Source organism: Benincasa hispida, chromosome 10, assembly GCF_009727055.1.
Source record: "Benincasa hispida cultivar B227 chromosome 10, ASM972705v1, whole genome shotgun sequence".
Classification (NCBI taxonomy): Eukaryota; Viridiplantae; Streptophyta; class Magnoliopsida; order Cucurbitales; family Cucurbitaceae; genus Benincasa; species Benincasa hispida.
The window spans coordinates 47,502,876-47,516,784 of NC_052358.1; the positions used below are offsets into that span (position 1 = coordinate 47,502,876).

Consider the following 13,909-nt stretch of genomic DNA (forward strand, 5'->3'; position numbering starts at 1 on the left):
ATGCTCACAAACTAATAAGAGAGTTTCGTGACATACCTTTGAAGAAACACTTGATTCTTGAATCCAGACGTAGATCTTCTCCAAATCAGCATGTGAACCACCTCAAGGCGTTCCCTACTATCCTCTTGGTGCCTTAGATTGAGTTGTGGGACTCAAAATAAACTTGGATTAAGGAAATTTGGAGATGTGGTCACTGCATTACTATGGTAGAAGACCTTCTTCAACCTCAAGTTTTTCAGCAAAAAACTATCGAATGCACGCCCGATTCTCATCTCAATCTTCTTCATTTATTGCATGACTATCATGCAAACTCCATCGTTGTATGAATTGCAGCTCATGCTTAAAAGATTGACTCAAGTTTATGGTGGAATGTGTGTGAGCTACTTGAAATGGAAAGTGGAAAAAACCCACTTTTGAGATTTTTCATTTTTCATCTTTTTCAATTTTAGTTTTCTAATTGATTTCTAAAATCAGTCTTTCAAAAATGAAATCTTTATTAATTTTACAAAATTAATTAATTAATTAATTTTCTAAAAAAATTAATAATAAATAATTAATTAAACAATTTAATTAATTATAGTTAATTCAATATCAAATATTAAATTAGTTTAACACTAACTCCACCATCATGAATCCCTATTCATGAATTTAATATTTAAATCATATTTAAATATTAATTTATTCTCCAATTTCGTTTAATTCCAACAGTAAATGCATAATTATATCACATATAATTACCAATTTCCTTAATTCTAATTTGAACGTTTCAAATTAACTTATCACGATACTCTAACGCTAATCCATTTGTAAGTTAGTAGAGGGACCTCGTGGACCTATAAATCATGGGCTCCAACAATCTGAGATTAATTAGCTAAACTCCTTATACCGAATTAACTCTCATTCGTTAACTGTTGGGTTACTCCACTAAAGCCCAGAGTTGCACTCTCATCAATGTAGATATATTATGTCCACTCCATATAAACCATGATTAATAAGTTAACCCTTCACATATTATTCGTAATAACGGTTGGGTCAAATGATTGTTTTACCCCCAAGATTATCTCTTGTTTCTTAAGTCCCATCGATCCTCTAATGAACAATTGGTATGTTATCCAATCAACAAACCGAGTCCCTCGGGCCAATGAGAGGGTGGGGCCTTTGTTCAAGACTTAGAGTCAACATTTAAGGGAACAACCTCTCTACTATCCCTAAAAGCAGGTATGAGTGAATTTCATCCTGCACCCTATGTCCCCAGCTATCTATCCGGTCTTACCCCTAAAATGGAGGTTTATTGAGCTGGCGCTGTTGAGCCAACCCTCACTTATGGATAATCCCGAATAAACAATAATTCATAGTTAGCTCAGGATTAAGATCAAGTTACCTAGATCATCGCTTTGAAATAATTAGTCTTAAACAGTAAACAACGTTATAGAGTAAAAGTGATTTATTTCGTGGTCCGATCTTGTGCAAATTCATTGCACAGGACGCCCCCACTCTTCATATCATGACATGTATGAATTATGGTCACTTCGTCTGTAGCACTTTATAACTCCTTGTAATAACTACGGAGTGGGCCACATCCGATAGTATTACCAGAATAAGGCATCCAACCTTATTCATATACTATAGACCATTTTGACTATTTACTCCAACCTGATTCACTTTTATGTCTCCACATATAGTTCAAGTATTCAGGTAACAGTCATAGATCTTTTAATTTATTGGATTTATTTTTAAAACGAAATAAGCAATTCATATATTCAATTACAATTTATTGAATTTTCAGAATAAGTTTAATTATCTACGAAACATGAGTTTTAGGACATAAAACCTAGCAAATTTAGCTATGGAATGACTCTCCTGTAGTTATGGTAGTCACTTAGATGTTTTGTTATAAGTTTAGTTTAAGGGTGACACCCTCCCCCCAATTTTATTTAACTTCATTATTTTAGTATAACGTGGTTTATCTCATTGACTTCTTACTTGTATGCTTTGTTTTTTTGAGCCATAAGATTGTTTTATATCTGAACAAATACGGGAGCTCGACCTCTTACTTGGATCCTATTAAGATAAGTATTTCAATTTTGATTGAATGGTAATATATGTTTGATTAAAATATCTAATATAAGTTTATGATACCCTTGACGAATATCGCTTTAGCGTCTAAAATCCAACTAAGCTAAGCTATGCTCATTTGGCAAAATATAAAACTATTATTATATATTACGTTTGTCATCAAGCTGAAATTTCAAGAAGCGTCAGTCGCACCTTATCAACACAGCTTCGCACGCCGAAAATGCATCTGAGAATTCTGAAAGTGGGCGTATCCAGCAGCAATGGATCAACTAATTCAACGCGACGATCTGGTTCAGAACCTGGCCACACCCTCCACCTCCATTGCACCGTGCATTGAACTTCCAGGCCACCCAATTCGTTCTCAATCCAGTTCCAGGTTTGTACAAGAATCCGCCATTTCAATCTGTTTTTGTTTTCTGGCGTTTCTATTATCCGTTGAGTTCGTATGGGTTTTTGGTTTGTTGCCTTTATTAGTGTAGTCTCTTACCCCCGTTTTCTGTACATTTGCAGACAACTAAGAGGAGATGTGATTTGTTGTTGTTAATTCTTTGTTTAAGAACGATTTTGTTTCTCTGTGAAACTATGCAAACTTGCTTTTATTTCGGAAATTTTGACTTTAGAGGAAAATTTTCTCAATCTGCAAGCATAAATGTTGAAACCTATTGGCTGAATTTGGTACTTTGCAGCGTCAAGGAAATTTTGAAACCTAAGGACCATGTAGATTTAGGTTAAATATGCGTTGAAAGGACCATAGTTTCCATGATTCCTTTTTCATTATCCGAGTAGTTTAACTATCTTTGCTATTGTCTTAAGAACATAAATTATCTTTAGCTTACTGGTTATCGTATCGATATATTTTTTCCGCTGCCGAAGGTCTGAAGGGGAGTTCAAGGATTCTGCAACTGCTAGAAAAGTTCAGAAGGCTGACAGAGAGAAATTAAGAAGGGGCCGTTTGAATGAACAATTTGTCGAGCTGGGAAACATTTTAGGTGAAATTAAGAATATCATCTCTTCACACATTGCTGTTTTTTCTATTTCTACCATCATTTATACCTTTCGGTTTGATTTTCTTTGTGGAAGTTAACACCTTGTTTCTACTTTCTTATTACTTTCTGAGTTCAACATGTACACATTCTAGGGAGACTCACAAAATTTCAAAGTGGATTTCATTATTGTGTTACATACTATTAGTGTGCTTGGTTTCCAATGTGTTTAAGTTTCATTTTCCAGATTGTCAACCTTGAATTTCATAACTAGAATGTGTTGACGATCATACTTATTAGAATTCAAGGCTCTGGTTCATTTTACCTTGCGCTAGGAGCGAAGTGTGAATTTGAACCATTTTACACCAATGATTTGGTGAGGAGGTGATGCACAGATTGAGAGAAAACCCGTGTAACTGATGGATGTAGTAAGTAGGTGGTTAACTGACTTGGTCCCCTCTTGTACGACCATAGTTTGGAATATATCAGAGTCGGGCATGAGAGTGGGAAGTAGTGAGCTGAGTTGATAGGGGGCGAATAAAACCTCTCTAATTGTCTGATAGCTTGTAATTTTCCTTTCTTAAGCAATTCAAATTAGCATATTTCAGCTAAGAGCTCCATTACAGATCATTTAGGAGTGTTGTTGTGTATCACAGTATCGGTATTGCTAGAATATGAACATGTTTCTGTATTTTTATTATTTATTCTTAAACTCAAGAACACAGTTGGACAATTTATAGAACAGATATAGTTCAAGTAAGATCATTTTTTTAAAAAAATATGATTACTTACGTCTATGCAGTCATTTGCCTCTGGATTAGGAATGTAGGATTACTTATGTCGATATTATCTATAACCCTGCAGATCCCGACAGGCCCAAAAATGACAAAGCAACCATTTTAATGGATACAATTCAGCTGCTGAAGGATCTGACGTCTCAAGTGAACAAATTGAAAACTGAATATGCTACTTTAACAGAAGAATCAAACGAGGTGATATTTTGTATGTCCTAGTATATAAATAAATTATACAATTTTGAATATGCTACTTTTAACATAAAAATTACACAAGATGATATTTTGTATGTTCTAATGTATAAATAAATTAGACAATTATCTTATACCAAGCAACTAATATTAGTTTATCAAACAATTTTATTCAACTGCAGCTAGCCCAGGAAAAGAATGATCTGAGAGAAGAGAAGGCGTTGCTTAAATCTGATATTGAGAATCTTAATGCTCAGTATCAGCAGAACCTAAGAGCTACATACCCTTGGGCTGCCATGGATCACTCGGTTGTCATGTCTCCTACCCCCTTCCCATTTCCAGTGCCGATGCAAATGCCTCCAGGGCCATTTCCCCTACATCCATCCTTGCAGCCTTATACGTTCTTTGGAAATCCAGATCCCAGGGTAATCACAAACCCTTGTTCCACCTTTGTCCCATTCGTACCTCCTAATTCCTTGACTGAGCAGCAGTCCTCTCGAAATGCACCGCCTTTCATTCAGTCAGGCAATCAGTCTCATAACTTGAGCAAGCAAAGTACCGGGAGCAAGTCCTCAAGTGAAAGCAAGATTGAGAAAAGTGTAGATTCCAATGAAGTTGCTACTTACCTGGAGTTGAAAACTCCTGGATCTTCTACAGATCAGGTTAGTTTGTCATGTTTAACGGATGCAATGGAATAGTACTAACCTCCTGAAGCTGGTCTGTATTTAATGTACTTATATCATCCAGATCGTCATCTAAGTTTGTTCATTTGCAGGATACATCGTTTGAACAAACAAACAGTAAGAACAGACAGGAAAATAATCTATCAGCAGAGAGTTCCTTAAGTAGATGTTCTTCATCTTGTAGTTTAGAGCCCAATTCGTTTAGTAGCACGCCAAAATGAACGAAAATCTACTGATATATGTGGAAAGCCATAAAAGTTGCAGGTTCACCCAAATTAGTCCCCGAATTTTATTTTCGATGGTCTATAACTTACTAAAATACTTCTCAGTGCTTTTCTATTTATCTGCAAATAAGGTGGATCATCTTCAATGCAATGTAAAGGGCCTTCACAAAATTAAAAGTATTTTGGGATTGTGAACTATTATATTCTTACCTTACCTCCTTTATGACGTCCTCAAAGTTGCAGCAGTCATTTAATCCGTGTTCATCTTATGTACTTGGACATGGCTGTGGATGTGCAAGCAATAAGGTAATGGTTCTAGGGTTGTCTTGCTGCAAAAATCCCACACTGAGAAACTAGCTAAAGCACTCTACAGATGGTTGGTCCATTCGTCTGAATACTTTTCGTTTTCCTGATGCTAAAATTCCCAGGTTATGTCATTGTTGATGTATGACAGACAATGTGACAGAGATATCTGGTCTCAAAAACCATGTGGAAATGACTCTGAGAGCATGTAGATGTGAAATATACATGCATGATATTCTGGGATATTATGTCAAAATTTTGAATCAAGAGACTGTGACTTGTCGTTCATGCTTGATCGATTGGGACATGATCGAATGGGAGCAATCGCACCATCATTGGCTGTAAGGCCAAGAAGGTGAAAATAATTGTGAGGAAAGAATGAAAGGACATGAATGCTGAAGGAGAATGTGGGGGAGAGGCCATTAATGCTGATATTATCCAGAAATCTGAAGGTCTTGAATGAAAGGTGGAAAAGCATCCATATTATGAGTGCCCAAAGACAGATTGCTTTGTCTGCTGCTTGTGAAAATCTAGATATGTTTAAACTTGTTCATAGGATATTGGTGAAGTAGAAGAGTGCAAGGGAGTTGGAGCTTTCTACTGGCCTTAGAAATTTCTTAGAGTGATGTTGAGTTAAAGTTTACTTTTGATTTTTTGGTCATAATCTAAGAGCGTTGTCTAAAGATTTAAAGAGAAATGAGTTTTAATATAATCCAATTTTTTTAAAAAATTATTTCTTTTTTGTGTTCGAGAAGTATGGAGTGAGAATTCGGGCTTTTCTTACCTAATAAAGTAACAAACTATCTTATCTGCTTAGGTATGTTTGTGATTGACATAGATGTTCGTTAAAGTTAATCTTGACATATTAATTAGTAATATTTTTTCGTCTTGGATATATATATTTTTTATTTTTATCTTTTATGTTTAAACATTTCTAAGAAGCTTTAAATCGTATATTTTGAGTTTTGCCCTATTTTAATAGCATTGCCTCTTTCTATTGTAGATAAATTGTGGAATATAGTTAAGATAATGTCAAATCTATAGTAGGGACACAACTTTAGAAGTTTTGAATCAATTTTGCCAAGGTAATTTTCTACCAATATATACACATAGATACACATATAAAGTAAAGGAAAAGGGAAAGTCAAAAGGGAAAACTACATTAAATTATAATCTTTGTTTTAATTGGTAACTTCAAACTTTCAATTCAAACTTTGTTATAATCTTTGTTATGAAATTGGTTGAATTAAACCTTTTTTCCCCTAATTCTAATGTAATATAAAAATGTAAAAATCTGATAAAAGGTCATTTTGGATGTAAACCTTTGTGATTTTGTTTTTAAAATAACTCCAAAAGGTTTTGATATCAAAGGAGATAATTATTCTTATACACCTATGATCACTTCCTTCCCTAATATGAGATTTTCTAATAATACCACCATGGAATTCGTAAGAATTTGTATAAATTATTTCAAATTCAACTTCCTCTTCATATTTATGTTGTTTGTTTAATGTTTGACTAGAAAAAAAAACTTGATGAATACAAAATGGTTATAGTTTAACTTTTTTTTAATATCCGTGAGTATCCAGATCAGCTTACGTGCACTTCGATTAATTTCATAAGACATTGAATCCTTGGTAGAAGATCAACTAATAACCTCTTAGTCTTTTATGAATGGGATGTACTCTTATTTATCATTGGGTCAACCTAGGATGGTTGAAGGTTGATATTACAAATCTGACATATTTTCAAGATTATAGACCATGTCAACAAATACATTACAAGTATGAATGTAAATTAAGTTTGTTTGTTTGCTCTTTTTCTTTTTCTTTTTTTCTTTTTTATAATTTTAAAGCAAGAATATAAATGAACTCTGGATCTTAGTCAAATAATCACAAATTTTTTGGAAAATTTACTTTCCTTGCCGTTGAAGGGCAGCAAATGGTACACCGACGATGCCATTATTCCATCGCTAGCAGGGCGCGTGGTAAAGGGTAATGTTAGCCTCGCAATATTTCCTCTTTACTTACCAATTATGTTAATTTAGAATATTTAATAAAAATGATATAAGATAAATTATAGGAAAATTTTGAAGATCAATTTTAAAAATATTAAATTATTTATAGAAATAGTAAAAAGAATAATGATGCTATCAGCATCTATAATGATAAAAACTAATAAAAATTTAAAATAATTAAATTTTATTATTTTATATAAATAGTTTTTCATATTTTTCTTTTTGAAAATTTCCAAAAAAATATTTAAATTTTATAGAAAAAAAATTCAAAAGTATACTTTTGAAACTTCTTACTAGTTTAAATATTTTTAAATATTTTTTATATTAAAAAAGATCCTAATTTTTATATGGTCCATAAATTTTATAATGCTACATATTTGCATTCTTTTTTAGAAATTATGAAAATCGATATTTAAAGAGAAAAATATTAATTGATTACAAAAGTTTCTGTTGGTAGGGAAGAGAGTGACAACACGCGCTTTCGATATCCACTTTATTGACTCACCTAATCCTGATCGTGAACCACAACTGACACCAAACAAAAACACCTCTTCAGTCACTTCTAGCGGCGGAGGACAGCCGAAGTAAAGCAAACGAATCCATTTCTCTGCTCGGCCATGGCGGCAGTGGTGTCTACTTCTCTCGCATCTCAAATCTCACCTCTTCGATTCTCCACTTCCAAGTCCGACATTTCACAATCTCTGTTTCACAACGTCCACTCACAAATCCGCCTTGCTTCCTCGCGGAAAGGTTCCCGTGGCGTTGTCACCATGGCCGGCTCCGGCAAGGTATTTTACCTTCTTCATCTCCGCTCCAGTGGTTTCCGCTACCTGAACGACTTTTTTATTAGTGTGTCGATCATCGTTCTTAACCTAGCGGGGTTGGCGTATTAACAGTAGGAAAAGAATGAGTCGGAGAAGCAATAAGGAATATGTTTGCCTATTTTTCTCATTTGTAGGCGTTGGACGATTCTGAATATGCGATGACTCCCATGTACAAATTTGTTTGAGCTAATTAATTTCTCCAGCTTTTGTGTAGGTCATACTTCTGAATTGTGATTACGTTTTGTTCAAGATTTAGGTGGAAAATTAAGCCTATTTCTTCTTAATGTGTGCATATTTATTTTAACAGAGGTCAATTCTTAGCCAATTTTTTTTTAAAAAACATGTTTTTATAAACTACATCTTTTAGTTTTTAAAACCCGGCTTGGTATTTTAAAACATTTGTAAAAAAATAGATAACAAACTAAGAAGTTTAGTGGTGAAACGGATGTTTATATGCTTTATTTTAAAAAAAAACTAAATGGTTACTAAATGGGGTCTTAATTATTACCGACTACTATTCGGTTTCATTAATCAAGTCTCTGAAGCCGTCTGGTGTGCTGAATAGCTGTGGAATATACTTACTGTCACATCTTTAACGAATCTTTTTCTTCAAATTGTTTTAAGCCCCATCCTTAAATTCATAAGGCCACCTTAAGGCCATGGTGTCGATGGGGTTCATTTATTTATTTTGATAATCGTTATTCTATATTCTCTCATTTGCATATTTTTCTAATTTCTGATTATTACCACCTTCTGTTGTATTTGCAGTTCTTCGTTGGTGGAAACTGGAAATGTGTAAGTATCTTCATTATCAGTAATCCTATAGCTAAAGGTCTGTGATGGACAGTGTCTATGTCAAGCAAAAAAGTTCGCATGTTAGTTGTAAATGCATGCTATGATTTCTCTTTGAATCATTCTATGTTTCTGTTCTGTCCATAATCTCACTAATGTGAAACAAAAGTCTTATCAATATGTTTCTAGAACTTTGCTTTTCTGTAACAGTTTATGTCAAATATAAATGAAAATGTAATTGATTTTCATTATTTTTCTAGTATTATCTATTATCATTAATGTCGATATTGTTTAGCTACTAAATGGAAGTATGTACAAATCATTTGAAATATAAGAAGCGTTGGAAAAATGATCGTCTTCTATTGGTCTCTATAACTTCATTTTCATGGACAAAATGGTTGGAGTTTAAAACTGGCTAGGTTCAAGCTATCCCTCCTTAGACCATACAAAGGTTTTCCGCCACTTCAATTTGAGATATCAATTTTAAATTATTTTGATTTTTGTCTTAGAAACTCTCATCTCCTAATACGTAGTCATTACTCATTAGGAACCCTTTGCTGTTTACTATTTTTGAGTTTTTTGGTTTTTTTTTAAAGTGTACTGGATCCGTTGTAGTAACTAGTACCCAAAATAAAAACATCTTTCTGCCCGCTGGTGTGGCTTGACTATGATCCAAGACTTCTCATATGTCCCCCCCTCTATACTTAGTAGATAAAGAAATTAATTATTATTATTTTTGTTGTGATTGACATTTATTGATTCTTTCCCTGCTTGTTTTAATTTCCAGAATGGTACAAAGGAATCTATATCCAAGCTTGTCTCAGACTTGAACAATGCAAAGTTGGAGGATGATGTTGGTAAGTTCCGTTTGAAATTGGAGAGTGCATGTTATCACCTTTTAATGTATATACTATTATATTTAAAAAATAATCCTCATGTTTGAGGATGCACTTCCCCTCTCTTGTATTCACTTGGCAACCATGTATGCAACTCTTGCTAAACAAACAAGGGGTTGCATTTGATACTGGTACGACCTTACTTGAACAGGATCTATTCTATAGGTTGTACCATTGTGTTCTTGAGTTCTAAGGTTGCATTCGATACTGGTTTGTTTCTGATTTACATGTCGTGGTTTCCTCCTCCTCCCTTTTTAATATGACTCTTATTCTAAAACCTCTATCAATTTTATTGTAGGTTGGTACTTTAAATTATGGGGAAAAGCTATGTATATCCCTAAACTTTGGGATTGTATACTAAAAACCCCAAACTAATAATTGTACCAATTAAAACCCTCAACTTTCACAAGTGAATCAATTTAGACCTTTGCTAAAATTTCATTTTAAACCATGAATGCGTAATCTTTGCACTTGTATAAGACTTCTTTAAATACATCGATTGACATAGTATGAGAGAAATGTTGGAATAAAATGGATAGTAGTGACTTTTCATTAATATGAGTAGTTCTCTTTTATCTTCTCGTCTTCCTCTAGTTTTCTCTACTTATTTAGGAAAAAATACACGATAATTTGAATGCAATCTAATGAACATAATTATATTTCAGTTATGGAGGGTCTAAATTGGTTCAACTATGAAAGGTCAGGGTTTAAATTGTGACAATTACTAGTTTGGGGCATAGTTGATACAACCTCTAAAGTTTAGGGATATAAGTTGATTTTTCCCTTAAATTATCAATACATCTGAGTTGTTGATGAGGATGAATGACATTTCTGTTCTAAATTTTGATAGTCTTTTTCTTCATATTGAAAGCTGATTTTTTCCCCATAATTATTTGTTTTTTTTTTCACATTAATTATTCTACTCTTCCAAGTACATTCTTCTGAAAAAAGAACTTTGGATATGTGTGGAAAAATGCAGATGTTGTTGTAGCACCTCCATTTGTCTACATTGATCAGGTGAAGAGCTCATTGACATCTAGGATTGAGATTGCTGCCCAAAACTCATGGGTGAGCAAGGGTGGCGCTTTTACTGGTGAAATCAGGTTATCTGACTTGCCCTTGACGAGACATTTTAATTTTTTTTAAATATTTATTTATCTTAATTCAATTATTTTTTTATCATAAATTTTTCTAGGAGGATTATTTTTAGTGCATGCGAACCCTTAATTTTACACCATTTGATGAGGATGACAACTTAAGTGTGCTTGTTTATAATCTGCAAATGAGATAACAATAATGTTTAACACAAGAATAGTTAGTCGTGGGGGCCATGATTTCTCTTTGAATCATTCCATGTTTTTCTTCTGTCCATATCTCACTCACGTGTAAGGAGTTATTAAAGCATAAAATTGATGTTTTTTAGTTGCAGATCCATGAACTCTTTAAATCAAGCAAGGAGTGGAGTTCACAACTCCATTCCCCCCAACCCCAACTCCTTGGGTCAAACACCCTCTAAGAGATTTTGATGTTTGTAACTTAAACTTTTCAAATTTCCTTTTTTGAACTCTTTCACCTTTTACATTGAAGTTTTCTCAAAAGAATTTGTATAAGCTAATTTTTGTATACATCAGATGCGTACTAAACTTGTATTCTTCTTATTCTTTGGGAACTAATATGGATAATGTGCCATGTATGTTTTGCGTTTTTCTGCTCTCAAATATGAAATATGTGTCAGATCTTATCATTGTTAAATTAATTGTATACTGCAGTGTTGAACAATTGAAAGATATAGGCTGCAAATGGGTCATCCTTGGGCACTCTGAGCGGAGACATATCATTGGTGAAGACGACCAGGTGAATGTTTTGAAATTGAGCTTTTAGTGGTATCCAAGAAATTAGTGAGCAACCTGCTTCTCTCCAACGCTAACTGTTGCTTTGGCGACTATAGTTTATAGGGAAGAAGGCTGCCTATGCCTTGAGCGAGGGTCTTGGAGTAATAGCTTGCATTGGGGAATTACTAGAGGAAAGGGAAGCTGGAAAAACTTTTGATGTTTGCTTTCAACAATTGAAAGCTTATGCAGGCAAGTTTCTGGCTTATTCCTCATTTCATTTTCACGATGATCTTAAGTCACTAATCTGAGAACAGAAAAATTCTGGAGTTCTTCTATAACTTGAGTATTCCATTTGACTGCAGATGCTGTTTCGAGTTGGGATGGTATTGTTATCGCCTATGAGCCAGTATGGGCCATTGGGACTGGCAAAGTGGCTACACCCGAGCAAGCACAGGAAGTGCATGCAGCAATTCGTGATTGGCTTAAGAAGAATGTATCACCAGAAGTAGCTTCTAAAACCCGAATTATTTATGGAGGTAACTGCAACTTTCATTTTACTTGTCTGAACTTGTTATTGTGAAGTCCATGTTTCTTAAGACTGCCATCAATAGTGTCTTACATGTCTAAGGAATGATATTATTGTTAGGATCTGTGAATGGAAGTAATTGTGCTGAGCTTGCAAAAAAAGAGGATATAGATGGATTTCTAGTTGGAGGTGCTTCATTGAAGGTGCATTTCTCTTCTCCCCTTACTCTTTACTTATGTTTACTTTGAAATGAATCGTCAAAATCACTTTTGTCATGTTTAAAATTTCTCTAAAATACGTTTCTAATCCCTCAAAATTTATTTAGGCCCCAATTCGTAACTACTTGGTTTTTTTGTTTTTGTTTTTGAAAACTAACCCTATAATTGCTGCCTCCACCTCCAAATTTTTTCCTTTGTTATTTTTCTTTTACCAAAGATTTAAAAAACCAAGTCAAATTTTGAAAACTAAAAAAATAACTTTTAATAACTTGCTTTTACTTTTGGAATTTGGCTGAGAATTCAATCATTTTACTTAAGAAAATACAAATCATTGTAAGAAATGGGGAGAAAATAAGCTTAATTTTAAAAAACAAAAGCTGAAAAACGAAATGGTTACCAAATGGGTCCTTAATATTTAATTTTACACTCTAAAATGCAATTTTCATATCATTAAAATTAGTTTTGAAGGTTAAACATGTTTCACAATAATTTTAAAAATGACAAAAGTAATTTTAACCATTTTAGATTCACTCCAAAACATATCCTAAAAGTTTCCATCTTAACTTTTGTTCCATGTTGCAACTATAGGGTCCTGAATTTGGAACAATTGTTAATTCGGTCACTGCCAAGAAAGTCGCTGCTTGATAATTTTTTTAGAGCATCTGGTGGCAAGCAAAAGAGGAAAGGGTTTTGTATTCATAGCAACATCCCTTGGGTTTTTTTTCCATGCTTATCAAGTTTTCAGCGTGTTCAGGGTCTTCTTTCAATGAAGGCAAGCAAATAATATCCTTCTGTTGTATTCCTGAGGCTACTTTGCTATAGAATACTAGAGCATATAAATTATTGGATCCAGAATATTTCTGCTTAATAAGAGTTCTAGATGTTTTTCTCGATTTTTGAATTATCATGCAGAATACTGTTCCTGATTTAAACTTGTTACTTACGAGCATTGCAATGTATGAGTGTAGAGCCTAACTGGCTAAATGGTGTTTTAGATTAGATAGGACGACCAACCTTCTCAATCGTGTACGGCTAAGATACCCATTCGTTGCTCAGGGAACAAATTAGAAGAGAGCAAGAGGAATTAGGACCTGAGTCTCGGAAGAAGAGATCAAAGGTAAGATTTATTCAATAGAAGTTATCAAATTGGTATCTAGTTTGATAACATTTCAGCTTTTCATTCTTCGTCTAGATTCAAATCTTTCATCAGGAGTTCTTACATTTGTTGGAAACTTGAGAGGAGTGTTCATTAAACTGACCGAACCAAACCAATTGGCCAAACCAAACCGAACTGAAGATTCAGTTTTTATTGAAGTGTCGGTTGGTTCAGTTTAAAATTATAAGAAAACCAAATTTTTAGTTCGTTTGGTCTTTTTATTTGAAAATCAAATCCAAAACTGAATCACACTATTTATATTATATATATAAAATCAAATCGTACTATTTATATTAGATAAAAGAAAAAATGAACTGTTTAAATATATATAAAATTGGAAACCAAATCAAATATTTATAGTTTGGTTCGATTTGATTTGGAGCAAACAAACAT

At 33.6% G+C, this 13,909-nt stretch overlaps 2 protein-coding genes across 3 annotated transcripts; both read left to right on the forward strand.

Moving 5' to 3' along the window:
- The first annotated feature begins 2,222 nt into the window (after positions 1–2,222).
- Positions 2,223–5,985, forward strand: LOC120089194 (transcription factor bHLH121). Of its 2 annotated transcripts, XR_005485090.1 has the most exons (6): positions 2,223–2,452; positions 2,950–3,065; positions 3,924–4,051; positions 4,228–4,707; positions 4,821–5,258; positions 5,381–5,985. XR_005485090.1 is itself a non-coding variant. In XM_039046607.1 (5 exons), the coding sequence occupies exons 1-5, from the start codon at positions 2,337–2,339 to the stop codon at positions 4,947–4,949; spliced, it is 969 nt and encodes a 322-aa protein (XP_038902535.1). In that variant the 5' UTR covers positions 2,223–2,336; the 3' UTR covers positions 4,950–5,985. The 2 variants fall into 2 exon arrangements, 1 of the variants encoding a protein (XP_038902535.1); XM_039046607.1 differs by having other exon boundaries at positions 4,821–5,985.
- Positions 5,986–7,776: 1,791 nt separating this feature from the next.
- Positions 7,777–13,264, forward strand: LOC120089284 (triosephosphate isomerase, chloroplastic). Its single transcript, XM_039046705.1, has 9 exons — positions 7,777–8,060; positions 8,865–8,891; positions 9,676–9,745; positions 10,764–10,887; positions 11,554–11,638; positions 11,733–11,865; positions 11,979–12,152; positions 12,263–12,345; positions 12,949–13,264. Exons 1-9 carry the CDS (start codon positions 7,890–7,892, stop codon positions 13,003–13,005), a joined length of 924 nt encoding a protein of 307 aa, XP_038902633.1. The 5' UTR covers positions 7,777–7,889; the 3' UTR covers positions 13,006–13,264.
- Positions 13,265–13,909: the final 645 nt, after the last annotated feature.